The sequence below is a fragment of the Vicia villosa genome, unplaced genomic scaffold (assembly GCF_029867415.1).
Source record: "Vicia villosa cultivar HV-30 ecotype Madison, WI unplaced genomic scaffold, Vvil1.0 ctg.002324F_1_1, whole genome shotgun sequence".
In the NCBI taxonomy this organism is placed as follows: Eukaryota; Viridiplantae; Streptophyta; class Magnoliopsida; order Fabales; family Fabaceae; genus Vicia; species Vicia villosa.
In genome coordinates this window covers 247,012-274,688 of record NW_026705895.1, presented here as the reverse complement: position 1 = coordinate 274,688, position 27,677 = coordinate 247,012, and the positions used below count along the sequence as shown (strand labels likewise).

Here is a 27,677-nt window from a genome sequence, read left to right as displayed (position 1 = left end):
TTTAATGCCATTATTTTGGTGCTTGTTTTAATCCATACATGGTTTTAACAAGCTTGTACACCTTTTTGTTCATCAGTAGAAAATATATAACCTTCTGATTTCTCCATGTAAATCTCCTCATCGAGATCTCCATTTTAAGAATGTCATTTTGACATCCTTTTGATGAACTATAAGTTCATGCAAAAACTAATGCAAACAATATACTCTAATTGTTGCCGTCCTTGCTACTAGTGCATATGTGTTTAAATAATTAACACTTTCCTTTTGTCTAAACACTTGGCTATTAATCTAGACTTGTAGGTGTTTAGTGTATCATCTTTATGATACTTCCTTCTAAACACTCACTTGCATCCAACCAAGTATGATTTGACATTGTTGATTTCATTTCATCTTGGAAAACATCATTCCAAGAGAAGTCCCTTAAAATTACATCTTCATTGTAACTCTTTATGATCATCTTCCACTCGAAGAATAATAAGAATCTTACAAACAAAACTCTCACTATTTCCTTTCAAACAAAATCAAAGGTAAAATATCCATTATTGGATTTTCTGTAAAAATTAAAATTCTAACTTTGTTTCGCGGTAGAAAATTTTAAAATTTTCCATATCAATATTCATAATTCATACTGATATTGATTTCTAAAGCCTTAAGTAATCAATGCAACACACTGATAAAATTTTCGGTACAATGGAATGATATATATTGTGGTACAGTAGTAAACTATCATTCTGCACGTCTATATCTTCAACCATTAACATATAATTTTATGAAATGCAAACCATTGATGGAGAAGATTTATGATATAGTAACGATACCGAATTCATATAACCAAAGAAAAGGGACATTAGAGTACATCATGTATATATGATAATGCTATAATAATGTTGTAACAATGTTTCGAATTCTTGCACAGTACTGCTAGCACATTATGATACATGTTCCTATTCATGCAATATTTTTGTGAAAATCCTTTTGTGTTTATTGTGTTCATATATATAAACTGTTCACGTACAATTTTTTATTAACATATATATGCACTAAATGATTTATAGTGATTTCCTTTGTAATAGTTAAAGTAAAACGCATACACAAACCAAAATGAATACAGAATAGGAATGATATATACATATCAAACTTACACTACAAATTTAAACTTGTTCGTCTAAATTAATCATGGCCAAAAATTTATAATAACAATGATCGATACACTGGTATCACATGCTCTAATTTTTTTTTTTTTTTTATGAGAAATAAGAAAAACGTACCCGGATTCTGATGTAAATTTTTCGTGTGTTCACCATATGTAAATTGTCCTTGAAACTTGTCCAATTTTCCGAAACTTTTAGTCATCTCCTTGACGGTGCTTCCTCTTCCAGCCATGATTATCAGAAAGACTACTTTGTTCGTTTGTTGGATATTTGGTATGATAATCCTGGATATCTTCAAGAATCGTGTTTGTTCACTTTCCGAACAAAGTATTTCGACCCTATTCTTTGTCTGGGTTCACGAAATCTTTGCGGGGATAATTCTTGAAGAACAATCTGTTTCTGACAATGGAGAACAGATCAGAATGTAGAGAGGAAGTATGTAATTTCGTATTCCAAATGGAGACCAAAAGACTCCTTATATAGGAGACCAATAATAGAAGCGAACAGACACACCTCTTCGGAAACAATTATGTCTGTTGGAACGGGTGCAACTATTCAAACGAACCGTTATGTCCGTTGGGAACGGGTGCAACTATTCAAACGAATCGTTATGTCCGTTGGGAACGGGTGCAACTATTCAAACGAAACGTTATGCCCGTTTCTATTATTCATATTCAATTACGCGTTTGGTTCGACGAGCGTGCACTCCGCACTACCCTAACTCGTTTCAAACTTAACGCATAATTGCATTGGCCTATAGTAAATCACATTACTACCAAAATGCATTGATGATACTAAAATCACCAACATATTACACCATCAACCATACTTTCACAATTCATTCATTTTCTTCTATCATTCATTATATTCCCTTATTATCAAACAAATTATTGTTTTGTTCTTGAAATCATGACATTGACCTTGTTCACTAACACCTATACAACACACAACCAAAAAAGATGGCACAATGCTTTCATCACAATCTATTGCTCTAGAGCTTTCAACAAACCTAAAATCACACCTATACCAACTTTCACTGTCCTTGATATCAACTCACCTCACTCTTTCACCATTGATCAACAAACTCTTATTCATCTTGTCAAAGACAAAAATATTGAAACCCTTCATGCACATGCTGGAGGACTTGAAGGTATTGCTTCATCTCTTCAAACCAATACCGAGTTTGGTATCAACCATGATTCTGAGGACATTGCAATCAGAAAACAAGTGTTTGGTTCCAACACATATAAAAAACCACCTTCTAAAAGTTTCATTCATTTTGTTCTTGAAGCATTTAAGGATGTCACAATTCTAATCCTTTTGGTTTGTGCTTCTCTTTCACTTGGCTTTGGCATCAAGGAACATGGAATCAAAGAAGGTTGGTATGATGGTGGTAGCATTTTTCTAGCTGTTTTCATTGTTATTTCAATGTCATCCATAAGTAACTTCAAACAAAACAAACAATTTGATAAATTGTCTCAAGTTAGCAATAATATTCAAATTGACTTGGTTCGAAGTGGTCGCAGACAAAAGGTATCAATCTTTGAGATTGTTGTTGGTGATATTGTTTGTTTGAAGATCGGTGATCAAGTACCGGCCGATGGATTGTTCGTAGATGGACATTCACTCAGAGTTGATGAATCCAGTATGACTGGTGAAAGCGATCATGTAGAGATTAGTAAACACCATCATCCTTTTTTGTTTTCCGGAACAAAGGTTGCTGACGGATATGCCAAAATGCTAGTTACATCGGTCGGCATGAACACAACATGGGGACAAATGATGTCTTCTATAAGCAATGACAATGATGAAGAAACACCTTTGCAGACAAGGTTGAATAAGCTAACATCATCTATTGGAAAGGGAGGTTTGGCTGTGGCGTTTTTAGTTCTTGTTGTATTGCTCATTCGATATTTCACCGGGAACACAGAGACTGATAACGGAGTTCGAGAATTCAACGGAAGAAAGACTAGTTTTGATGAAGTGATGAATGCAGTGATTGGAATTATTTCGGATGCTGTTACTATTGTTGTTGTTGCTATCCCGGAGGGTTTGCCATTAGCTGTGACTTTGACTCTTGCTTACTCAATGAAGAAAATGATGGCTGATCAAGCTATGGTCAGAAAACTTTCTGCATGTGAGACTATGGGATCTGCTACTACTATTTGCACTGATAAAACAGGTACTGTTAGGAAATATAAAGTTAGTTACAGTTTGTTAATCGGTAGTTAGTTATCGATTCTCGGTTACCATCTTGAAGAAAAACTAAACCTATTTTTGTGTGATTTGTAACAGGTACACTCACTTTGAATCAAATGAAGGTGACCAAATTTTGGCTTGGTCTAGAACCATTGGAAGAGGGTGCATATTTAAATGTTGATCCATTTGTTCTTCAATTGATCAAAGAAGGAGTTGCTCATAATACAACTGGTAGTGTTCATGAATCTAAATCAGACTCTGATTCAAAATTTGAGTTTTCTGGTAGTCCAACAGAAAAGGCAATATTATCTTGGGCTGTTTTGGAATTGAATATGGAGATGGAAACTTTGACAAAAAGTTGTTCTATTTTTCAAGTTGAGACTTTCAACTCAAAGAAGAAAAGAAGTGGAGTTTTGTTGAGAAGAAATGTTGACAACAAAATGAATGCACATTGGAAAGGAGCAGCAGAGATGGTTCTAAGAATGTGTTCAAAATACTATGATGCTTATGGTATTGTGAAACATCTTGATAACGAAACTATGTCGAAATTTGAAAGCATTATTCAAGGTATGGCAGCTAGTAGTCTTCGTTGTATCGCTTTCGCATATGCTGAAGTTGAAGTTCAAGAGCTAGGAGATGAAGGAGAAAACAGCAAGATAGTGGTAAAAGACAATGGTTTAACATTGCTAGGACTTGTTGGTATTAAGGATCCGTGTCGTCCGGGGGTGAAGACCGCAGTGGAAGCTTGCCAACATGCTGGTGTGAATGTCAAAATGATTACAGGTATTTCAGAAATATCCCATTTATTGTTAACTTGCTCAACACTCATAGTTATATAACAGTTTGGTTCAGTTTTATCGAACAGTTGTAATAGATCGGCTTAATTCGGTTAACAAACTATTAACTAACTTTATCTCGAATAACAGGTGACAATATTTTCACTGCAAAAGCTATAGCATTTGAATGCGGGATTCTTCGAGCTAATCAAGACACAGATGAAACCGTGATTGAAGGGGAACAATTTCGCAACTTCACGCATGAAGAAAGGTTAGAGAAAGTTGAAAAAATCTGTGTGATGGCAAGATCATCTCCATTTGACAAACTTCTAATGGTTCAATGCCTAAAAGAAAAAGGGCATGTAGTTGCTGTAACAGGAGACGGTACAAATGATGCACCAGCATTGAAAGAAGCTGATATTGGACTTTCAATGGGAATTCAAGGTACAGAAGTTGCAAAAGAGAGTTCAGATATTGTTATATTAGATGACAATTTTGCATCTATAGTAACAGTTTTGAATTGGGGAAGATGTGTTTACAACAACATCCAAAAATTCATTCAATTTCAATTAACAGTGAATGTAGCTGCACTTGTTATCAATTTTGTAGCAGCAGTTTCAGCAGGTGAAGTTCCATTAACAGCAGTTCAATTATTATGGGTCAATTTGATTATGGATACATTAGGTGCTTTGGCTCTTGCAACTGAAAAACCAACTAAGGAATTAATGGATCAAAAACCTGTTGGTAGAACAAAGCCTCTTATTACCAACATTATGTGGAGGAATCTTCTGTCACAAGCTTTCTACCAAATAGTAATTTTGCTGACCCTTCAGTTCAAAGGGGAGGCTATTTTTGGGGTGACATCAAAGGTGAATGACACATTGATTTTCAATACATTTGTTCTTTGTCAAGTGTTTAATGAGTTCAATGCAAGGAAGTTGGAGAAGAAGAATGTTTTTGAAGGGATATTTAGAAGCAAATTGTTTATGGGAATTGTTGGTGTGACATTGGTGCTTCAAGTAGTGATGGTTGAGTTTTTGAAGAAATTTGCTGATACAGAAAGGTTGAATTGGAGAGAATGGATTATCTGTATTGGTCTTGCTTCTGCTTCTTGGCCAATTGGTTTTGTGGTGAAGTTGATTCCTGTCTCTGATAAACCACTACTCGATTTTCTCAGTTTGAAGAAGAGATTATGAAGATTAGTCCATATTGTTTCAGATTAATTCTCTAGTTAGTTTTTGTGTTTACAGTTAGTTAGATTAATTTCCTTTTTTTATTTGTTGTCTCCTTTTTGTTATTTGTTGTCAGTTAGGTATGGTTTCCTCTTATATAAGGAACCAATTATATGTATTTTTTCATTCATTCAATAATAATGGATCTCTTTCTATTTCACAAATGTGTAATATGGTATCAGTAGAAATTACCAAACAATCTTCTTCTTATGCTATCCAAAATGTCAAATCGCATTTTAAAATTCTCATTTCTATACCCTTACAATGTGTTTGGATAAGGTAATTAAGAATTTTTTAAAAATTTTAATTCTAAGCAATTTAAATGATTCAATTAAAATTTATTTATTTATATATATTTTTTGTTTGGATAGAGTATTAAAATGATTGTCAAATTTTAGGCGTCATTTTTATAAATTTTAAAAAATTTGGGCCATATTTAAAATATGAAAAATAACAACCCATTTACAATTTTTAAAAATTTGAAGGGACCAACTTGTAAATATTTGAAAATTATTAGAGATTTATTTGAATATTTTGGAGATAAATTTGAAATTGTCTTAAAATATGAGAACCATCTTCCAAAATTTTAAAAATTAATAATAAACAATTTAACATTCGGATTATAGAGTGAAAAACAATTTTAAATTCTTAACTTTTTGGTTTCATTTAAAATTCCTTAAATTTAACTTGAAAAAAAAACCATAAATTACATCATTTTAACAATTCTCCATATTTTTTATGCAAATAATAAATTTTGATCAAATTATTTTAAATTAGTTCAAAAAATAATTTTGCCTCATTAAAATATGATGTTAAAGGTAATGCATTGTCACTGTAAAGTAGGGTTTCTTTGTTTTATCTATTTAAAGACCTTTGGCATGACCATAAGGATTATCTTTCATTATAATAGAATCCAAAATTTTCTTTATTCGTAGTGGACTCCAGAGCTTATCTGACAGGTTCTGCACTTGCAACCCTGTGTTCTATTATAGATTTGCACTTGCAACCCTTTTCTTTATTCTAGGTTTAGCGCTTGCTATTTCCTAGGGCTTCCGACTGCGTCAGTTGGCATCAGAGCAGGTTTTCTCTTGTTCTTTTCGTAGTTTGACAACTATGGCAGATCAACTAGTAACCAAAGCAGATATTGACGGAACTACCACCCTTTTACTGCGACTCTAACTGCTTTGATTGAACAGATGAGGAATTTAGCAAATCAGGCGAGTGATGAGAGTGGATAAGTTTCTTGATTGCCAGATCGACGTCGACAGGTTCTTCGACGTTATGTGCATCCCCGAGAACAAGCAAGTCAATATGGCTGTGATCAAGCTTAAAATTACTGCCGTTGTCTGGTGGAATAAACTTGTTGTTCAAAGGCAAAGGCAAAGGAAGGGGTTAGACATAACTTGACGAATAATGAAACAGTTGATGCTTGAGCGGTTTTTACGAAGGATTATGAACGGATTCTTTATAAGATTTACATCGAGTGTGTTCAGGATAAGAGAACCGTGACTAAATACACAGCTGAGTTCGTGCGGTTTTCTAAGCACAATGAATCGGGAGAATCAGAGAGTCGGAAAGTGGCTCGATACATCAGTGGCCTAAAGGGATCCTTGCAGGAGAAAATGGGTTTACAGACTTTATGGACCGTAGCTGAAGCATCCAGTTTAGCATTGAAGGCATAATTGATGGAAAAATCTCCTCGAAATTTCTCGTCTATTAGAAGGTACTCACCCCAAAGTAACTTTGAATCAGCATGTGACAAGGAAAAGAATGCAACATACCGGGATTCCAACCCTGGGAATAAATGGGCTAGCAACTATAGCAGTGTGCACCAGGTAAAACACCAATTCAGAGGCCGAATAATCCATATGTTAGACCCACTATAGACACATGTTATCGTTGTAATGGGAGAGACCACAAATCAAATGTTTGTCCGACAAGGAGAGTCGCTTTTGTTGTGGAAGAGAGGGAGGAAGATGAGGAAAGAGAAGATCCTACAATTGAGAATGATGAATATGTCGATGTTGAATTTGCAAAGGAAGAATATGATGAGAGGGTAAATTTTGTGTTGCAGCGAATGTTACTAGCATCCAAAGACGAAAGGCAACGCAACCATTTGTTCAAAACACATTTTTCTATCAAGAACAAAGTGTGTAATCTGATTCTGGATAATGGAAGCACAAAGAGCGGGGTGTCGTAGAAGTTGGTAAATTATTTAAAGTTGTCTACAGAACCCCATGAGAAGCCATACACCCTCGGTTAGGTAAGCAAAGGCTCCCAAGTTCGAGTAACACTAGCCTACAAAGTTCCTATCTCCATTGGAAAATATTATAGAGAAGAGGTATTTTGTAATGTTCTTGATATGGATGTTTATCATGTTTTACTTGGTAGACCTTGGCAGTTTGATAATGATATCACTTATCGAGGACAAGATAATGTGATCATGTTTACATGGGGCACAGATAAAATTGCTATGGCTCCTGTTTTACACTTTGATAATAATCTAGGAGGAAAAAAGTCTAGATTTTTGGTGATGACGAAGAGTGAAAAGGAGCTTGATGAGGCTATAAAAGAAACTGAATGTTTCTGTCCAGTGGTGATAAAAGAGTTGATGAATGTTGTAAAGAATGGAATAATGATTCTAGAAGAAGTACTAGAGATCCTTGAGGATTTCAAGGAGTTGACTACAAAGGAATTATAAAATGATTTTCCTCCCATGCGAGATATTCAACATCAAATTGACCTTATTCTGGGATCTAGCTTACCAAACCTTCCTCACTATCGTATGAGTCCCAAGGAGAATGAGATTTTAAGGGAGCAGAATGAAGATTTGTTGAAGAAGGGATTTATTCGCGAGAGCATGAGTCCATGTGCAGTACCAATCCTTTTAGTCCCTAAGAAAGGAAATCAGTGGCGAATGTGTGTTGAAAGTCGAGTCATTAATAAGATAACTATCAAGTATCGATTCCCAATTCCCCGTTTGGAAGAAATGCCTAACGAGTTGGCCGATTCGAAGGTGTTCTCAAAGATAGATTTGTGTAGTGGCTACCGTCAGATCAGAAACAGACCTGGAGATGAATGGAAAACAACTTTTAAGAGAAAAGAGAGATTGTATGAGTGGTTGGTGATGCCCTTTGGTTTGTCAAACGCCCCTAACACCTTCATGCGGTTGATGAATCAGGTTTTGCGCCCGTTTACTGGTTCTTTTATAGTGGCTTATCTTGATGATATTCTGATTTATAGCAAGACCAAGATATAACATTTACAGCATGTGAGGCAAGTGTTGCAAGTCTTACAGGAGAATCATTTGTACGTTAATCTAGAAAAAAATGTACATTCAACACCTACAAGTTACTTTTTCTAGGCTTTATTTTTGAAGAAGAAGGAATCCAGGTTGATGAAGATAAGGTGACTACTATAGGGGAGTGACCTGCACCTAAATCCGTGACTGAGGTACATATCTTTCATGGTCTGGCCACCTTTTATAGGAGGTTTATCAAATATTTCAGTACTATTACTGCACCTATTACCGAATGTTTGAAGAAAAGGAAGTTCAATTGGGGGTTTGAGCAAGAGCAGAGTTTTGCACTGATTAAGGAGAAGATATGTACCGCATCGGTATTAGAACTTCCCGATTTTGACAAGTTGTTCCAAGTTGAATGTGATGCTAGTGGAGTGGGAATAAGGGCTGTGTTATCTCAGGAGAAGAAACTTGTAGCATTTTTCAGCGAGAAATTAAGCGACGCCCGCCAAAAATGGAGTACTTATGATCAAGAATTATATGCAGTCTTTAGATCCCTACGTCAGTGGAAACATTATTTGGTTCAAAGGGATTTCATTCTATTCACTGACCACCAGGCTTTGAAGTTTCTACATAGTCAGAAGGTGATGCAAGATTCATGCTCGGTGGGTAAGTTTTCTACAAAACTTTCCTTTTATTATTCAGCATAAGTCAGGGGCTCTTAACAAGTGAGCGGATGCATTAAGTAGGAGGGATCTTTTCTAATTACCTTAGCGTATGAGATAATAGGTTTTGATTTCCTGAAAGAGCTGTATGAAATTGATGTTGAGTTCAAGAAGTCATGGGCCAAGTGTAGTGGAAAACATCCTTGTGCAGATTTTCATATTCGATATGGCTATCTTTTTAAAGCCGATTGACTATGCATTCCTTGCACCTCTTTAAGAGAGAATCTAATTTGATATCTACATGGTGGTGGTCTTAGCAGTCATATGGGTAGAGACAAGACTAGGGGTGTTCAAAACCAAACCGGCCCAATAGAAAACCACAAAATTGAACCAAACCAAACCGAAACTGCAAAAAACTACATTTGGTTTGAATGTGTTTGGGTCATTTTTTAACAAACTGCGTGGTTCAGTTTGGTTTACTGTTTGAATTTTACAAACCGAACCAAACCGAATCAAACCACATTATGTTACAACCCCAAACTTCACTTGACATATATTTAACCCAAAATCAAACCTATTATGTCTTAGCCTTACGATTACAAATAATTTTCTCTTCCCCACACTTCAGGTTTTAGTTTAAGTCTTCTCAAATCTCTCCTAGCGGTATTGTGCCTTCTTCTCATCTTTTTTTTCCAAGTACATATCACCTCTTCTTTTCTAGTCTTTCATCTCTTAAGTTCTTTCCTTTTCATCTTATTATTTTTATTCTACTGTTCTCTCTTCCAATTATGTTTTTAATGTCTCTCTTCTTATATAATCTCTCCTCTCTTCTGCTCTTTTTTTTCATCTTCTTTAATCTTTCATCTCCTCTTTTTTTTTCTTTCTATTTCATTATAATGTTTTTGATATTGTTTTATGCTACTATTCTATATTTTTTATTCCACTTTTATCTAATCTTATTTTTGTATATTAAATGGAAAGTTGTTATCCAAATATGATGAATTTTGTTGTTAATTGATAACGTATAAATGACTAAATACAAAGTTATGTTGTCATCTATATATGTATGAATGGCTCAATAAATATTTGTAAAAAAACCGAACCAATCCAAACCGCATTGATTTGGTTTGGCTTGGTTCGATTTTATTTCTAAAAGTCAACCGAACCAAATTAAACTGCACACTTTTTTCTCTTGCGGTTTGGATGATTTTTTAAGTCAAAACCGCCCAAACCGCACTGCGAACACCCCTAGAAAAGACCATTGTTAGCCTGGAGGAGAGATATTATTGGCCACACTTGAGGAGGGACGTTGGTACTATAGCCAAGAGGTGTTATACTTGTCATGTTTCTAAGGGTCAGTCTCAAAATACTGGTCTTTATATGCCTTTACCTATTCCTGATGATAATTGGCAAGATTTACAATGGATTTTGTGTTGGGCTTGCCTCGTACACAATGAGGTGTAGATTTCGTGTTCGTTGTAATACACAGATTCTCTAAAATGATAAACTTTATTGCTTGTAAGAAGACTGCTGATGCGTCTAACATAGCCAAACTATTTTTCAGGGAGGTTGTGCGTCTTCACGGGGTTCCTAAGTCAATTACTTCAGACAGGGACCCCAAATTTCTCACTCATTTTTGGATTACTCTTTGGAGATTGTTTGGAACCGTGCTGAACCGGAGTTCTACAAATCATCCTCAAACATATGGACAAACTGAGGTAACCAACAGAACTTTGGGAAATATGATTCGGAGTGTTGGTGGTGATAAGCCGAAACAGTGGGATTTAGTTTTGCCTCAGGTCGAATTTGCTTACAACAGTGTTGTGCATTCATCTACAGGGAAGTCACCATTATCCCTAGTCTATACTTATGTTCCTAAGCATGCAGTTGATTTGGTTAATTTGCCTAAAGCGCATGGAGTTAGTGCGGCGGAAGAGAATAAAGCCGAGAAAATGGTGACCGTTAAAAAAGCTGTCAAGGCTAAGTTAGAGGTTATTAGACAGAAGAATAAAGTAGTTGCTGAAAAACGCAAAAGAGTCAAAGTTTTCAATGTAGGAGATGATGTGGCGGTGTTTCTCCGCAGAGTGAGGTTCCCGGTTGATACTTACACCGAGCTGCAACCACGCAAATATGGCCTGTTCAAAGTAACCTGAAAGATCAATGATAATGCTTATGTGGTAGCTCTCCCATATGCCATGAATATATCCAATACCTTTATCGTTGCTGACATTCACGAGTATCAAGCAGATAAGGCTATTTTTTTTAGAAATGTTACACGTTTATAGGAAGCGTAATGGAAACAAGTTGTTTGTTTCCCCTGACACATATAAAAGGCATTTTTTAATCCTTTTGGATACGAAATTGAGAGAGATGAAATCCTAGTGAGAGAAACTTAGAGTGACAAATGGAGGGATTCTTTGGATTCATTGTTTTAAGAATTTGAAAATCTTTTGAGGTATGTAAGGAGATTGAAAAACACTTCTAAAAACCTTGTATTTGTGTGATTCATATATTGAGAGGAAAAATGATTGAGAAACATGCAGGTAAATAATAAGAGATGTTCTTATGAGCTTGAAAGACTAATTTCTTGCAACTTATTTTATAATCTCTTATTACAACTCTCAAATTATAATGGGTTAAGCAATTGCCCTCTTCTATAGTAGATCGGTTTGATCGAACTAGATAAATAAATTATATGGGTGTACTCACCACTTTACGCCTTCTTATTTTCTTTTGTGCTTTACTTACACTATTTGACATTTATTTTTGTTTTACCCCATTTATTTTGGTTGTCATTGTTCTCTATCTCACACATCAAAATTTCTAATGTGATTGAAAATAGTATCTAGTTGCGAAAGTAAGAATGTATATATGCACATGACACTTTTTAGGTTTTTGAATTTTCATCTCTTTTAATAAATTTCTAAAAATTCAAAAATTCATATTGCAGTCTTTAATTCAGAAACTATTTATATTTATATTGGTGATCGAAATATAATTTCTATCATAATTAATTAATTATTATTATATAAATAAAATTTAATTTTTTAATTTTTTCAAAAGACACAACATATTTCTTGTCACCGTATCATTTAGGCATGACAATAAAACTCGTACACATGGGTATCCATCCAACCCGCCTTGAAGTTGACAGAAAAAACCCACTTTGACTAGATTTGAGTTTGCATTTGGATTTTCTCCGATTACAAAATTTTGGGACAGGTAGGATAATGGGGCATTAGTACCCACCCCGACAGTGGCGGATCCAGGAATATATAGAGGTGGGGGCAAATTTTAGTTATAGTATTCATCAAAATAAAAAAAATGTAAGAACTCAAATTCGATTATACAATTTTACATAAAAGGTATCACAATCATTTTTTTTTACTGTAGTATATATTTAATGTTAAATAAGTGTATTTAATCAAACAATAATGGTTAAAAACTTAAAATTAGTATTAATATATATTATTTTATTAAATAACATGTTTATATTTGTAATAAATATTTTTCTAATGGGGACAAATTACAAAACTTTAGATATATTTAACCAAACATTTTTTTTCTTTGTGGGGGCTTGAGCCCCCTTACCACATAATGTGCATCCGCCCCTGCACCCCGAACTCGCCCCGTTTATTTTATTTGTATATTATTATTTATTTTTGATAATTTAGAATATTAAATATGTGGCAAATATTTTGATATTTTTATTTGTATTTATTATTTAAAATATTTTAAATGTATGTATGAAATTTTTTTGAAATTATTTTATTTTATTATTTACAATGTGATTTGATTTTGGAAAAAATAAGTATTTTTATAAAAAACATTGATTTAACTAAATAGATGGTGACGGAGCGGGGATACTCGAACTTAACCCAAATCCATTTGGATCGGGTTTGAGTTTTAATTCTCCATTCCCATTTGGATTTGGGGCGGAGAATAGAGATTATTTAGAGATTCGAGTTTGAATTTGGGAAGGTAATAATCATTCTCGACCTGCCATGTTGTCATTCCTAGTGTTTTGACACCTAGTTGAATTTAATTTGTCAAAAAAATTTAAATAATCATTATTCAAAAAAACAATTTGATGGGGTAAAATTAAATATTTCAATAGAAGTTAAAAATTAATTGATTTTTTCATATTAATGAGCTGAATTGATAGCTTGTATAGACATATAGCTTATTCACTTTCACGGCTATTATACAAAACAATTGATTGATTTTATTATTAATTAAATTAAATTAAATTAAATTAAATTAAATTAAATAATTTAATAAATGATTTGTATTTTAAAGCGTGAAAAGAAAAAAAAATGCATTTATAAAAAGAAGTATTTAAATTAATCTCATTTAACAATTCGTTTTAAGACTCAATATGTGTTGGAGCAACGTTGTGTCCTATAAATACAGTAGCTTCGGACCATACTATTATGAAAGAAAAAACATAAGGAATATTCCTCTCCAACAAAAAATTTCAGTGAGCTGTTATTATTAATAAAGTCACACACAAAAATACAAAAAAGAATATTCTTAATACATCTGGGTATAAACCCAGAAACAATTATGAGCCTCAGAATTTACTATTCATGAATTGTAAAAATGGATATTTACTATAAAAAATAAAATAATGAGGAGGGTTATATTGACTCCAAGAGTAAGTGTTCAACACTTACTCCAAATCATAACCATTGATTTTCATTAATCTAACGGTTTTAATTGATCATTTAATCTAATTATTTTTGGAAATATTTTTTTTTATATAAAACTTTAATTAAAACCGTTGGATTAATAATAATCAATGGTTATGATTTGGAGTAAGTGTTAAACACTTACTCTTGGAGTCAATATAACCCTCCTCATAAAAAATTGTTAAAGTGGATCTTACAACATGAAAAAAAAAACATTAATCAAAGGCAAAAACATCATAATCAAAGTAATAATGAAGTGTTGAAATAACATAACGTACACGGAGTCCTAATTTTGAAGAAGTATAAAAAATAATGCAAAGTTCAAATCTAGAAAACAATACAAAAAGTTATCTAATTGGTAAAGAATATAGAAAAAAAGATGCTTCTATCTGATGGAACCTTTCAAAGGATATCCCCTCAAAATGAAATAACATGATAAAGAAAATGCAAACTTCTCTGTTTTTATAGCTAAATTCACCTCTCATTCCATTTATGTGCATAAATACTATATGCTAAGGTTCATATTTCAAGAGAAGATGAATAGAATGAGACATTTTCTTAAGCTTTTAACTCAAAATCAACAAGGTCAGACACGTAAATTATGCAGATGTTTCTGTCAGGTAAAACATGATCTTACTATTATTAATTATATTGTAGTTCATTGTACAAATTAAGTGCTTAATGAAGATGCTTTTTGTTCATTTCTCTTCATGGCTTTATTTTATCAGGGTACTCAGCTTTCTCCAAACAATGATGATTCAGTTGATGATTTATCTGTGATTTCGTCAAGAATTAGACTAAGAGATGGTAGACACTTGGCTTATGTCGAAAGAGGTGTACCTAAAGATAAAGCAACATACAAGATCATCATTGTGCATGGTTTTGGAAGCTCCAAAGAGATGAATTTTCTAGCACCCCAAGTAATTAACTCAACCTCTAATCAATTGCGCTTTTCTGTATAATCTTTTAGGTGATTATAGAAACAAAATCTTTATATGGTTCGAATATTCTAAATATGATATGATTCATTCTTATAGGAATTGATAGATGAATTGGGTATTTATCTTCTGCAATATGATCGAGCCGGATATGGAGAAAGCGATCCAAATCCGAAGCGTTCGTTGAAAAGTGAAGCCCTTGATATTCAAGAGCTTGCTGATCAGCTACAAATAGGAGCACATTTTTATGTAATTGGAGTCTCAATGGGTTCTTATGCTACGTGGAGTTGTCTAAAATATTTGCCTCACAGGTACATGATATTACATTCAAGATTATAATGATACCGTCTCGCGCACATTTAAGTACCGAGAAAATTGTGCAGGCTTGCAGGGTTGGCACTGATAGCACCAGTTATCAATTACAGATGGCCTTCTCTTCCTAGAAGTTTGATTAGAGAAGACTATAGAAGGAGGTTTATTAAGTGGGCACTGTGGCTTGCAAATCACTGTCCTAAACTATTGCATTGGTGGGCTACTCAAAAGTGGCTACCTTCAAATGCTGTCATAGAAAAAAATCCAACATTCTTTAATAAAAACGATATCGATATTTTGAAGACTATTCCGGGCTTTCCGATGTTTTCAAAGGTAAAAAGTTACTCCAGTGTTAACATAGTTACGGTTGGATCAAAATCAGACAGTCTAAATTTCAGTGCGTACTTTAAGTGTCTCAAATGTCTGCGATATAATTTCTCTTAATTAATCATGATATGTTTCTACATACATACAGGATAGGTTAAGGGAACAAGTTGTTTTTGACACACTTCTCCATGATTGGAAGGTAGCTTTTGGAAAATGGGAATTTGATCCAATGAAGCTAAACAATCCATTCCCTAACAAACAAAGTTCATTTCACATTTGGCAAGGATATGAAGATAAAGTTGTGCCTTCTGAAATCCAAAGATTTGTTTCATCACAGCTACCATGGATGCAATATCATGAAGTACCAGATGGTGGTCATTTAATTGTGTATTATAAGGGCTTATGTGAAGCCATTTTGAAAGCACTTTTACTTGGACAAGAAAATCATGCATTTAAACCTAGATCATCTTTGTTATTCAAAGATGACTGCTATCAGGAAACTATCTAGCACACTTTTTTTGTATACATTTATTTTTTATTGGAAGGAATTCATTTAGATGGGTCTAAAAGTGTGCTATAAAAAATATTATAAGTAGCACTTATTTAATTTGTCATGATTTCATACTTTAATATGTTTATTGTTAACATTGTTTTAGAAGAATGTGAATTGTAGTAACTACATTAGTTGGATGGAAAAAGTGACCAATGTTAGTGTGTATACATTCAGTTATTGGTAGTGCAGACTTGAACTGTTAGTACTTAAAAAAACTAACTAACTAACCTAACTATCTAACTAACTAACCAACTATAATTAGTTACACTGATTGGTTTTTTATGAACATTTCTAGAGATATTCATTTACAAAATTTTCAATAGACGAAATAGTGAAAAGTCCAGGTACAGTTCCCATTCCATTGATGCACATACAAATTCCATGTAAGATCTAAATTACGGGCGAAGATGAATAGAATAAGTCATCAGCTTTTAAATGAGATATCACAAGTTAATCCGACATTGAAAATCTGCAAATGTTTCTGTAATGAATTAGGCCCAAGTCTTATAAGCCCATTATAATTAATAATGGTGAGTCATTCCTCTTTAGAAGGATCTAGATAGTGAGTATTTGGTTTATGCTATTGGTATAAATATGTGATTGGTGAATGTAATTCTCATCAATGAAATGAATGAAGAAATTAGTTTTAAAATTGATATTATCTTTTTAGTGTAGTTTCTATCTGTTTCTCTTAGCCCCAAAGTTATGTTTATAACAAATGGTGCTCTCATTGCCGTGACTCCACCTCCCCTCTCCATGGAAGAATTCTCTGCCACCCTCAATCAACTCCTCCAAAGCCAACAATTATTTCAAACTAGTTTTTTTAGCAAGCATCAACAACCTCACAACTGAAATCCATCAACTCCAATCACTTATTCTTCCATAAGATTTTAATTCACCCATCACACCTCATACTCAATTTTTCCCATCCAATCTCGGCCTACCATGCGTCCTCCTTCCATCCTACCACATTCTCTCTCATGTGATGATGTTTATCCTCACCATAATTGAAGTCTGCTCTCCCATAATTTATGGTGCATACAATTGCATTCTTTTTTTTTTTGTTAAAAAAAAAATCCTAGGTTTGCAATAGAAAATGTGAGCTTTGGGTTGATATAAATTGGGCTTTTATTGGAAATAGTAGTTAGTAGTTTTGGGTTAATAATCTGCATTAGAAAAGAAAAAAAAGTACTTAATAGTTTTGGGGTTTAGTTTAATTATAAGTTAGATTTTTTTTTTTTTACACCTTGAAGACAAGGTGGTTTTCAAGATCGGTGGAATGTAATGAATTAGGCCCAAGTCTGGTAAGCCCATTATAATTAATAATGGTGAGTCATTCTTCTTTAGAAGAATCTAGATAGTGAGTATTTGGTTTATGCTATTGGTATAAATATGTGATTGGTGAATGTAATTCGCATCAATGAAATGAATGAAAAAATTAGTTTTAGAATCAATATTATCTTTTTAGTGTAGTTTCTATCTGTTTCTCTTAGCCCCAAAGTTATGTTCATAACAGTTTCTGTCATGTAAGGTATCTCATTTTGTATAATCCTCTTTTTCTTTGATCATTCTTTTGGAAAATTGCTATCTAAAACTACCTTTTTTGTTCCTGGTGATTTTTCGACAATGGTTTATGAGGGAATGTAGATTTCTCCAAACCATAATAATTCAACAAATGTTTCACCAAGAATCAGGCTTAGAGATGGGAGGCACCTTGCTTACATTGAGAGAGGCTTCCTTAAGGACAGAGAATAATGATACGGGCCCATTGGGACAAGGCCCAATACAAGAAGTGGAGCCCAATGAGAATGAGGAGACTAAGAGGGAAGAGCCAATTAAAGGAAAATGTGTCACTAAGCCACCGCATTGGATGAAAGATTTCGTGAGCTACTGACAGCATCAACAAAATCTATTTTCTGTTAGAATAATGCTTTGTTATTTCCACTCCGTATTTTCCGCAAGTTCTTATGTCATCCTTACCTTATATACTTGTAATTTGGCCCTTTGAAGAGGCATGCTGATAGTAAAGAAAATTCCTTTTCTCCTTCCTAATCACTCTTCTCTTAATTTCTTTTGGAGTTTACACTCACTCGAAAAGTGCCTTCCCTATATTCATACAATCTCTACTGTGTAGGTTGTATCATTGGTGCTTTCATCATGAACACTAATGACATCATGAACGCCCTTCAATCCAAATTGGAAGCTCAAGCTTCTGAATTTCGCGCGCTGGTGAAATTTTCGTTAGAATCCCATGCTGAATCCATCCACAGTACGTTACACGAGCATCTTCTCGCCGTTGATTCCAAGGTTGCGAACGCGCGCATGAGTGGTTCTGGGTCACAATCTAGCTTCTCCAATTCAGCATCTCGTTCGATGAAGTTGAACGTTCCCAGATTCGACGGATCCAACCCTCAGGAATGGGTATTTCAAATCGAAGCGTTCTTTAACTTTCATGAGACACCGGCCGATACCCGCCTTCAGATTGTCTCCTTCCACCTTGACGGTCGCGCCGCCGCCTGGTTTCAGTATGCCTCGCGTAATTCGCTGTTGAGATCGTGGACAGAATTCTTGGACGCCGTTCGTCAGCGCTTTGGTCCTACCACTTACGAGGACATTGAAGGAGATCTCTCCAAGTTATCGCAAACTGGCTCCGTCGCCGAGTTCCAATCACAGTTCGAAGACCTAATGAACAAGGTCACAGGTATTTCAGAACCATTGCTCATTAGTTTTTTCATCACTGGCCTTAAGAAGCATTTGCGTAGAGAACTGCAATTCCACTGCCCCCTATGTTAATGGAAGCATTTGCCATGGCTCGGGCTTATGAGGCCCGTTCGGAGGATAATACAACCTACTTTAAAAATTGGACCCGTAACTCTAACCCATCTGCAAACACTAGCCCAAACACTCAACCTTCACCAACTATACACACTAGTCCAGCCCAAATACTAAACCACCCTTCCAATCCCAATACCCTACCTCCATTATTACCTAATCCTCCGAACACCACCCCTATTCGGCAGTTACCTCCGGCTGAACTTCGAGATCGCCGTGCTAAGGGTTTGTGTTTCAAATGTGATGAAAAGTGGAGTTCCACACATCGTTGTAAAGGCAAGGTCCTGTTGTTACTGGGTGAGGACGATGAATCTATCCCTTAAATAGATGAAGAGTTACTTGTCGATGATGTCTCGGGTGATATTTCCAGCTTACACGCCTTGGCTAGTCAGCTCCAGGGTCGTTCCTTACGGATTGCCGGCTTATATGAACACCATTCGTTTTCTATTCTCATTAATAGTGGCAGTACTCACAACTTTATCAAGCCTACTCTTGTGGAACGTTTAGGCCTTCCAATCTCTCCTTGTCCACGTTTTAGGGTGGCTACGGGGTGTGGATCCTTTCTGGTTTGTCAGTTTTGTTACAAGGCTGCCCCGCTTCAGCTGCAGGGCCTCACTTTTCCGGTTGACCTGTTTGTCTTACCCATTGAAGGCCCGGATGTAGTACTTGGGTTTCCTTGGCTTCAACTATTGGGCAAGGTTGTTCATGATTACTCTGAATTAACTATGGAATTTGTGTGGGAAGGCCAATCAGTTACCATCCGCGGTGATCCATCCCTGGATCCTCAATCTGTATCTCTCCATCAGCTTCAAGCATTGGTTCATAGTGATGTCGTGGCGAGCTTATTTACTATTTCAGCCACTATCACAGAGTCTCTGCCTTCTAGTGACCCTGCATTTCCATCAGACCTACCTTCCTCAGTCTTGGATATTTTGCAGCGATTCCATCAGGTGTTTACAGCTCCGACCGGCCTTCCACCTCATCGATCTGTTGACCATCGTATTCATTTGGTTGAAGGTACCAAACCCGTCAATGTTAGACCGTATCGTTATCCTCAGTTTCAGAAATCAGAAATGGAAAAATTGATAAGAGAAATGCTAGAACAGGGCATTATTATCCCGAGTCATAGTCCTTTTTCTTCCCCGGTGTTGTTGGTCCGGAAGAAAGATGGATCGTGGCGCTTTTGCGTAGATTATCGGGCCCTAAATGCTGCCCCCGTCAAGGATAAATTTCCGATACCTACCATCGAAGAGTTACTTGATGAGTTAGGCGGAGCTTCCGTGTTTACCAAGTTGGACCTACGAGCAGGGTACCACCAGATCCGTGTCCACTCTCGTGACACTTATAAGACGGCGTTCCGAACCCATGACGGTCATTTTGAGTTTTTGGTGATGCCATTCGGACTCACGAATGCCCCTTCCACATTCCAAGCAACCATGAACCAGTTGTTTTCTCAGTTTTTAAGGCGCTTTGTGATCGTTTTTTTTGACGACATATTGATCTATAGCTCGTCTCTGGAAGACCATTTGGTACACTTGGAAATGGTGCTACAGTGTTTACTCTCAAACGCTTTTTATGTTAAACTTTCTAAGTGTTTGTTTTGTCAACAATCCATTGAATATCTTGGCCATATTGTGTCAGCTCGTGGTGTTCATGCTGACCCGAGCAAACTTGATGCTATGATGAAATGGCCACCACCAACTACTTTGAAACAACTTCGCGGCTTCCTTGGTCTGACGGGATACTATCGGCGCTTCATTGCACATTATGCCAGCATTGCTGCTCCGTTAACAGATCTATTACGATTGGATTCTTTCACTTGGTCTGAGGCAGCTTCGGCGGCCTTTCTCACCCTCAAAGATGCCATGATGGCTGCCCCGGTCTTGCGTCTGCCTGATTTTACTCAAGAATTCATCATTGAAACAGATGCGTCCAAATTTGGCATTGGTGCGGTGTTGATGCAGGAAGGTCATCCCATTGCTTTTTTTAGCAAGAAATTGGGTCCAAAAATGCAGGCAGTCTCTATGTATATCAAGGAATTGCATGCCATCACAGAGGCAGTGCTTAAATGGCGCCAATATCTACTTGGCCATTTCTTTGTTATTCGCACGGATCACAAGAGTATTAAAGAACTGTTGCAGCAAGTGATTCAGACACCGGACCAACAAGTGTATGTGAGGAAGTTATTGGGTTTCCAATTTCGTATTGATTACAAATCTGGCGTCTCAAATAGAGTGGCGGATGCATTGTCGCGAGTACCGGCAGAATGGCCTTGTGTTGATTCTGCTACAGCATCTACTTTTATGGCCTTAGTTTCAACTCCAACTTTCGGCATCATACAACAACTCCAACAGGAAAACACTTCTGATCCTTTCCTTTTAGAGTTTCATTCACGTGCAACTAAGGGCACATTGGAGCCCCCTTTTGCTATTTTACAGGGGCTGGTAACTCATAAAGGGCGGTATGTGCTCAGTCCTACCTCTTCTCTCTGCAATACAGTGGTTAGTGAGTGCCACGATACTCCTAGTGGGGGTCATGCTGGGGTGAAACGCACCCTTGCTCGGGTGGCTGCCAGTTTCTTTTGGCCTCGCATGCGCCAAACGGTTACTTAATTTGTGGCTGATTGTTTACTATGTCAACAAATCAAGTATTCTACACAAGTGCCCGCAGGTTTATTACAACCGTTACCAATTCCGGAGGTAGTCTGGGAGGACATTACGATGGATTTCATCACCGGCTTGCCACCATCTCATGGGTATACGGTTATCATGGTGATAGTGGATCGCCTTTCAAAATCTGCTCATTTTGCAGCTTTGCCCACTAGTTTCACTGCCTCTAAGGTTGCAGACTTGTTTGTCTCTACGGTGGTTCGTCATCATGGGTTTCCTCGATCCATTGTGTCTGACCGTGATCCTATTTTTATTAGCACTTTTTGGCGGAAGTTATTTGAGTTGAGTGGTACCAAATTGGCTATGAGAAGTGCATACCATCCTCAAACAGATGGCCAGTCTGAGGTGGTTAACCGGGGCTTGGAACAATACCTACGAGCTTTCACGCAGCACAAACCAGCATTGTGGGTTACTTATCTTCCATGGGCTGAGTTTCATTACAACACCAGTTTCCATAGTAGCCTTAAAATGTCACCATTTCAGGCACTTTATGGTCGTAGGCCTCCTTCTATTCCTAGTTATACTCGGGGTTCTACTACTATTCAGGCCTTAGATGATGCTCTCCTCACACGTGACGAACTGTTGCGCACCTTGAAAGATAATTTACTGGCAGCTCAGCACCGTATGACTCAAAAGGCGAACTGTCACCGGCGTGATTTACAATTGACATAGGGGATTTGGTTCTAGTTCGCCTGCGGCCTTATCGTCAGATCTCTGTTCGCCAGCATCGCCATCATAAGCTGACCAAACGTTATTATGGCCCTTATCCAGTTCTTGAACGTATTGGTTCTGTAGCATACAAGTTACAACTTCCCGCGGAGAGTCGAATTCACCCTGTCTTCCACGTGTCAGCACTCAAACCATTCAGAGGTGCTGTTGTACCTGCTGCGAGCGACTTACCACTTGAAAGTTTCGAAAACCAGCCTGTTGACGTTCCGGAACATGTCCTTGCTAGGCGCACCACGTTGGTGCATGGCCAGCCCCAACCACAAGTACTAGTGCAGTGGAAGGGATCCCCAATTGAGGAGGCATCTTGGGAGAATTTGACTGAGTTCCAAATCTGTTTTCCGGATTTCCACCTTGAGGACAAGGTGAATTTCGAAGAAGAGGGGGATGATACGCGCCCATTGGGACAAGGCCCAATACAAGAAGTGGAGCCCAATGAGAATGAGGAGACTAAGAGGGAAGAGCCAATTAAAGGAAAACGTGTCACTAAGCCACCGCATTGGATAAAAGATTTCGTGAGCTACTGACAGCATCAACAAAGTTTATTTTCTGTTAGAATAATGCTTTGTTATTTCCACTCCGTATTTTCCGCAAGTTGTTATGTCATCCTTACCTTATATACTTGTAATTTGGCCCTTTGAAGAGGCATGCTGATAGTAAAGAAAATTCCTTTTCTCCTTCCTAATCACTCTTCTCTTAATTTCTTTTGGAGTTTACACTCACTCGAAGAGTGCCTTCCCTATATTCATACAATCTCTACCTTGCTTACATTGAGAGAGGCTTCCTTAAGGACAGAGAATAATCTTAGCACTCCTGGTAGAGTTGACATGTTATTAGCACCATTTAGACAAACAGTTTAATTAAGCGCCCATAGGACAAAGAATACTCTTAGTCGTTAATATATAAGTTATTTTTGTAACAAATGATAAAATAAAGTTAAACAGTTTTCATATAACACAGATCAAAATAATAATCCTGCTAATCAAATGCTTTGGACACATAAATATTACCTCTAATTGATTTATTGGGCAAAGTTTAAACCTTCTTCTTCTTCTTCTTATATGAATCATTAAAGACATTTATGTTAGGACATCCAATCAAAAGGATAAAGTGTGTTTATGTAAATTGAAAATGTATAACAAGGTTTTGATGATGACAAAAGTTCAAATAAAGTATCTTAAATATCTTCACACTAAGAAGAAAGTTTGAATCAAATCAAACAGTAAGAAATTTTTTATAATTGGTGCAAAAGACTCAAATGTTAAAAACATAATCAAGAAACAGGTCATCTACTAAAAGTTCATGTGATCATGTGCTTTGTTTATTGGTTTATATAGGATCGTGTTAGAACAGTAACCTGAATACAAGTCAAAGTAGAGAGAAATACATAAAAACCTTGTTCACGCAGGTGCCTAACTTTACGACTATAGAGTAGATATAGTTCCATTTATTTATGTCTTGTGAATTAATTGGATTACAGTGTTACAATATATATATATATATATATATATATATATATAATATTAGGGTTTAGTTTATTTAAAAACCGTAATCTCTAGTTTCCCTCAACAAACAATTATCTCTACCTATAATTGTCTCAATTATCGTTATCTCAACAACACGTAATTATCTCAATAATACATGAGTTGTACTCTCAACAACCCATAGTCATCTTGCGTTGAATTTTAGTCCAATACCTGATTTATGCCCTAAAAATATTTTTTTTTCATGAAAAATAACCATTTTCTAAGAGATATGCAACAAACTTATTGTGGGGAACTCAATTGTTAATAGTAATAGACGAAATAACAAGCAACAAAATACTCAAACGAGATAGGGATACACTAGAAGTAATTTCAACATAGAATTATTGTTCGTCAAGCTGGATTGATTACAAACATTGCACGAACAACAATATATGTGTTTATTTAATCCACCCACGAATAAAATCATAAACTAGAGAACCTTCCACCTACCATGCAAGTTATGACTGATGAAAACTTTAGAGAAAAAGTGAAATCATGATCCTATTGTGGTTAAAGTTTTGAGAATATGTGAGAATATGTGAATGAGTTACTGTCACTCTAACATAAGTGTTTTATTAATAAAATCACATATGTGGATTGTAACTTACAATATCCCGTATTTCTCTCATTTGTGTTGATGTATTGTAAAAACACACCATTGAGTTCCGTTATGTCAACTCAGTTGATAGCTGTGCAGGGACATCAAATGTAAGAGCGCGGATCGAACACGCGATATTCTACTTGTTCATTTTAATGGGTGAATTCCGACTACTATGCTACTTGACAAAAAAACACACCACCAATGAATAATTGAATAATGTCCTTTTGCTTATGATTTTTTTAAGAGTTTCTCATTTATTCGATTGAAAATGTTAAATGAAGTATTAAAAATTTATAGATCATCTGCTTAATAATTTTTTTAGTTTTAATATCTAAATTTGTAAAATATAATATTTAGGGATAAATATACGTTGCCCTACCATTATAGCGAGTTTTGTTTGACACCCCTACTAGTTTTCTTTTTAAATTTTTCCCTTATAAAACACAGATTCTAGTTTCACTCACCCATATTCTCATGTTTCGCTGACTGGACATATTATGTATTCTTGTTGGCAATTTTTTAGTTGTTGACTGGATTAAATGAATTGCCAAGTCATAATTAAATCAAAAATAAAACAGAAAACATTTGGAGCATCCTTTCCTATTTACCCCCGGTGAAATGTTAGGGTTTACATTTGGAAACCATAAGTGAAGAAGACGAACTATGTCAGAGAAGGCAGAGAAGATGAGGAAATGGCTGACAATGGCGAAGACGTGGGCGAAACTGATCAGTCACCATTTATACTAAATATTTCTGTCATTTAAGCGTCAAAAAAAGTCATGATTAACTGTATAACTTTGTTATTTTCTGGTAATTTTAAGTTAATTTTTAGTTTAGTCCGTAGTTGTACTTTTTAAGTGATTACTGTCAGTTTTTACACGTTTGGTATGTGTAGCATGTCTGTGCAGATTCGAATGGTTGTGGTATCGAAGAACAGTTGGATCAAGACAGCAACAGATCAAGAAAAATCATGTGCCCTGCCCATACGCGTATCATACGCGTATGAAGTGAAGGAAAACAGGCAACCTGCCTGTACGCGTACCGTACGCGTATGCCTTGCTGCATTAAGTCAACTATCTGCCCAAGTTCGTACTGTACGTGTATGCCACATTGCCTCCAAAAGCAATACGCATACCATACGAGTATGGTGGCACAATATTTTCTTAAAAGCCCAGTTCAGTTTCTATATAAACCAGGAGTGCGAATTTCATTGGGTTGGACGATTTTTGGGAGCAAAGTTACGATTTAAAGGCTGCAGAACAGAGTTTTCAGTGGGGGATTCGTAATTGATCATCATTGCAGATTAATTTCGTCAAGAATTCTGTAATGAAAACCATCTTTATTATTACTTTATTTTCTGTTATGAGTAGCTAAACCCCCTATTGCTAGGGGGTGACCGTGATTCTGAATGTACTGAATTCGAATTTGTTAATGCAGTAATTTTGTTATTCATTGTTAAATTGATTTGTTCCTATTTTCATTCTTAATGCTTAAACCGTCGGAAAAACGGATTATGAGTTTTTATAAATATTGAGCTGGGCAGCCTTTGTTTATTGACCTGAATAAGAACATTTGATAATAAATATTATCTAGGACTAGAAATATTTTATCTTAACCGGAAAATTCTCGATATTTGAATGCTTGATCATTACCGTAATTGACTATGGACATAGAAGTTAGGGTGTGTGTTCAAAGATCTGCTCACTTAGGATTTAGGATTAGATGCTCTAGAGAATCGGTAATCAATTGTTGTGAATTATATTATTGCACTGATAATAGAGTTGGAGAAAACTCATTTTATCACTACAATAGGCAAAAATAGTACACTTGCTATTTTCCTATCAGAAACCACACATGTTAGTTTGAATTTTTGCCATTTCTGCTTGAATCGAACATGCATTTGTAAATTTTTATTAGTTTCGTGTTCGATTTCAAAATATGCAGCTGTTTAATGTTGTCTTCCACCATGGAGGAGAGTTTGTAAGGTTGATTGATGGTGAAACCATATACAAGGGTGGTGTTTCAATAATAGTTTATGGGCAACACATTGTAAAGTGGACAATGCGTCACATTCGTAATATGGTTAATGGGTGGGGATACTTAGATAGGTCGTACATAATGTGGATCTAAATCACTAACATAGATGAAAACTCTTTTCAGATTAAGAATGATGATGATGCTTATGATTTATCTGCTTATGCTTGTGCAATGCAAGTGGATGGGAAAATGTGTGTGCAAAATGATGTCTTTGGTATAGAAGCAACAGTTAGGAGGCCTAGGTGTGTGACTGAAATGGTTGAGTTAGATGTAAGAGATGAAGAGGAGGGAGTTGAAGGGTTGAATGACAGTGAGACAAAAAGAACCTCTGCTATTGCGGATGGATTCGATGGAATTGATGTAACTATACCAATTAGTGAAGGTACGATAATAGTTGGGTTGTTATCTTGTCCCAAAAAGAGAAAATGTGAAGATGATGACTATGTTAATGAAGGGCTATACAGCTCTGATCCAGATAAATCTGAAGATGAAAAGGGACCTAGGTTTGAGAATTTCTGGAAAGAGCAATTTAATAAGAATTTTTTAAGTTTAAGTGGGGTATGCAGTTCAATTCCCTAGATGACTTTAGGGAGGCCATTCGTGAATGGACAATTTTAAATGGTAGGGAAATAACTTTTGTAAAAAATGAGGGATACAGGGTAAGGATAGAATGCAAGGCTAAATTTGATTTTTTAATGCTTTGCTCTAGGGTGGACCAGAAGCACACTTATGCCATTAAGACTACAAATGAAACCCACACATGTAATAGGGTTTTAAATAATAGATCTGCAAATTCATGGTGGGTGGTGAAGGTAGTTGTGAAGAAAATGCAAACATCTGATACAGTGAGAATTTGTGATAAAATTCAAGACATGAGACAAAATTATTCAGTGGGAATAACTGGGGCTCGGACATGGAAGGCTAAGCTGATAGCAAAGAAGATAATTGATGGAGATGCAGAAAATCAATATGCTATCCTATGGAGATATGTTGCTGAGCTGCAATGGGTAAATGTTGGGAATATTGTGAAGATCAACATTGATAGACCAATCCCAATAATCCAACCAAGGTTTCGTTCTTTTTACTTTTGTTTTGATGGAAGTAAAAAGGGGTTCATAAATGGTTGCAGACCATTTTTTGGGGTTGATGGGTGATAACACGAAAATATAACGTATATTTGATTCGATTGACATAGATTATA

The 27,677-nt window shown here is 35.8% G+C and overlaps 2 protein-coding genes across 2 annotated transcripts; both read left to right on the top strand.

Annotated features, from left to right (window-relative positions):
* The first annotated feature begins 2,060 nt into the window (after positions 1 to 2,060).
* LOC131638516 (putative calcium-transporting ATPase 13, plasma membrane-type) lies at positions 2,061 to 5,395 on the top strand. The gene is made up of 3 exons (XM_058909077.1): positions 2,061 to 3,333; positions 3,447 to 4,133; positions 4,277 to 5,395. Exons 1-3 carry the CDS (start codon positions 2,061 to 2,063, stop codon positions 5,320 to 5,322), a joined length of 3,006 nt encoding a protein of 1,001 aa, XP_058765060.1. The 3' UTR covers positions 5,323 to 5,395.
* Positions 5,396 to 14,329: 8,934 nt separating this feature from the next.
* Positions 14,330 to 16,088, top strand: LOC131638500 (uncharacterized). The gene is made up of 5 exons (XM_058909062.1): positions 14,330 to 14,575; positions 14,684 to 14,875; positions 14,993 to 15,204; positions 15,277 to 15,538; positions 15,681 to 16,088. Exons 1-5 carry the CDS (start codon positions 14,465 to 14,467, stop codon positions 16,038 to 16,040), a joined length of 1,137 nt encoding a protein of 378 aa, XP_058765045.1. The 5' UTR covers positions 14,330 to 14,464; the 3' UTR covers positions 16,041 to 16,088.
* Positions 16,089 to 27,677: the final 11,589 nt, after the last annotated feature.

Bases quoted from the DNA above. Each gene is read 5' to 3' on its own strand.
- LOC131638500 (XM_058909062.1), top strand. From the start codon at position 14,465: ATGCTAAGGTTCATATTTCAAGAGAAGATGAATAGAATGAGACATTTT. The intron at 14,576-14,683 runs GTAAAACATGAT...TTATTTTATCAG, and splicing joins TATGCAGATGTTTCTGTCAG to GGTACTCAGCTTTCTCCAAA. The intron at 15,205-15,276 runs GTACATGATATT...AAAATTGTGCAG, and splicing joins CTAAAATATTTGCCTCACAG to GCTTGCAGGGTTGGCACTGA.
- LOC131638516 (XM_058909077.1), top strand. From the start codon at position 2,061: ATGACATTGACCTTGTTCACTAACACCTATACAACACACAACCAAAAA. The intron at 3,334-3,446 runs GTACTGTTAGGA...GATTTGTAACAG, and splicing joins TATTTGCACTGATAAAACAG to GTACACTCACTTTGAATCAA. The intron at 4,134-4,276 runs GTATTTCAGAAA...CTCGAATAACAG, and splicing joins GAATGTCAAAATGATTACAG to GTGACAATATTTTCACTGCA.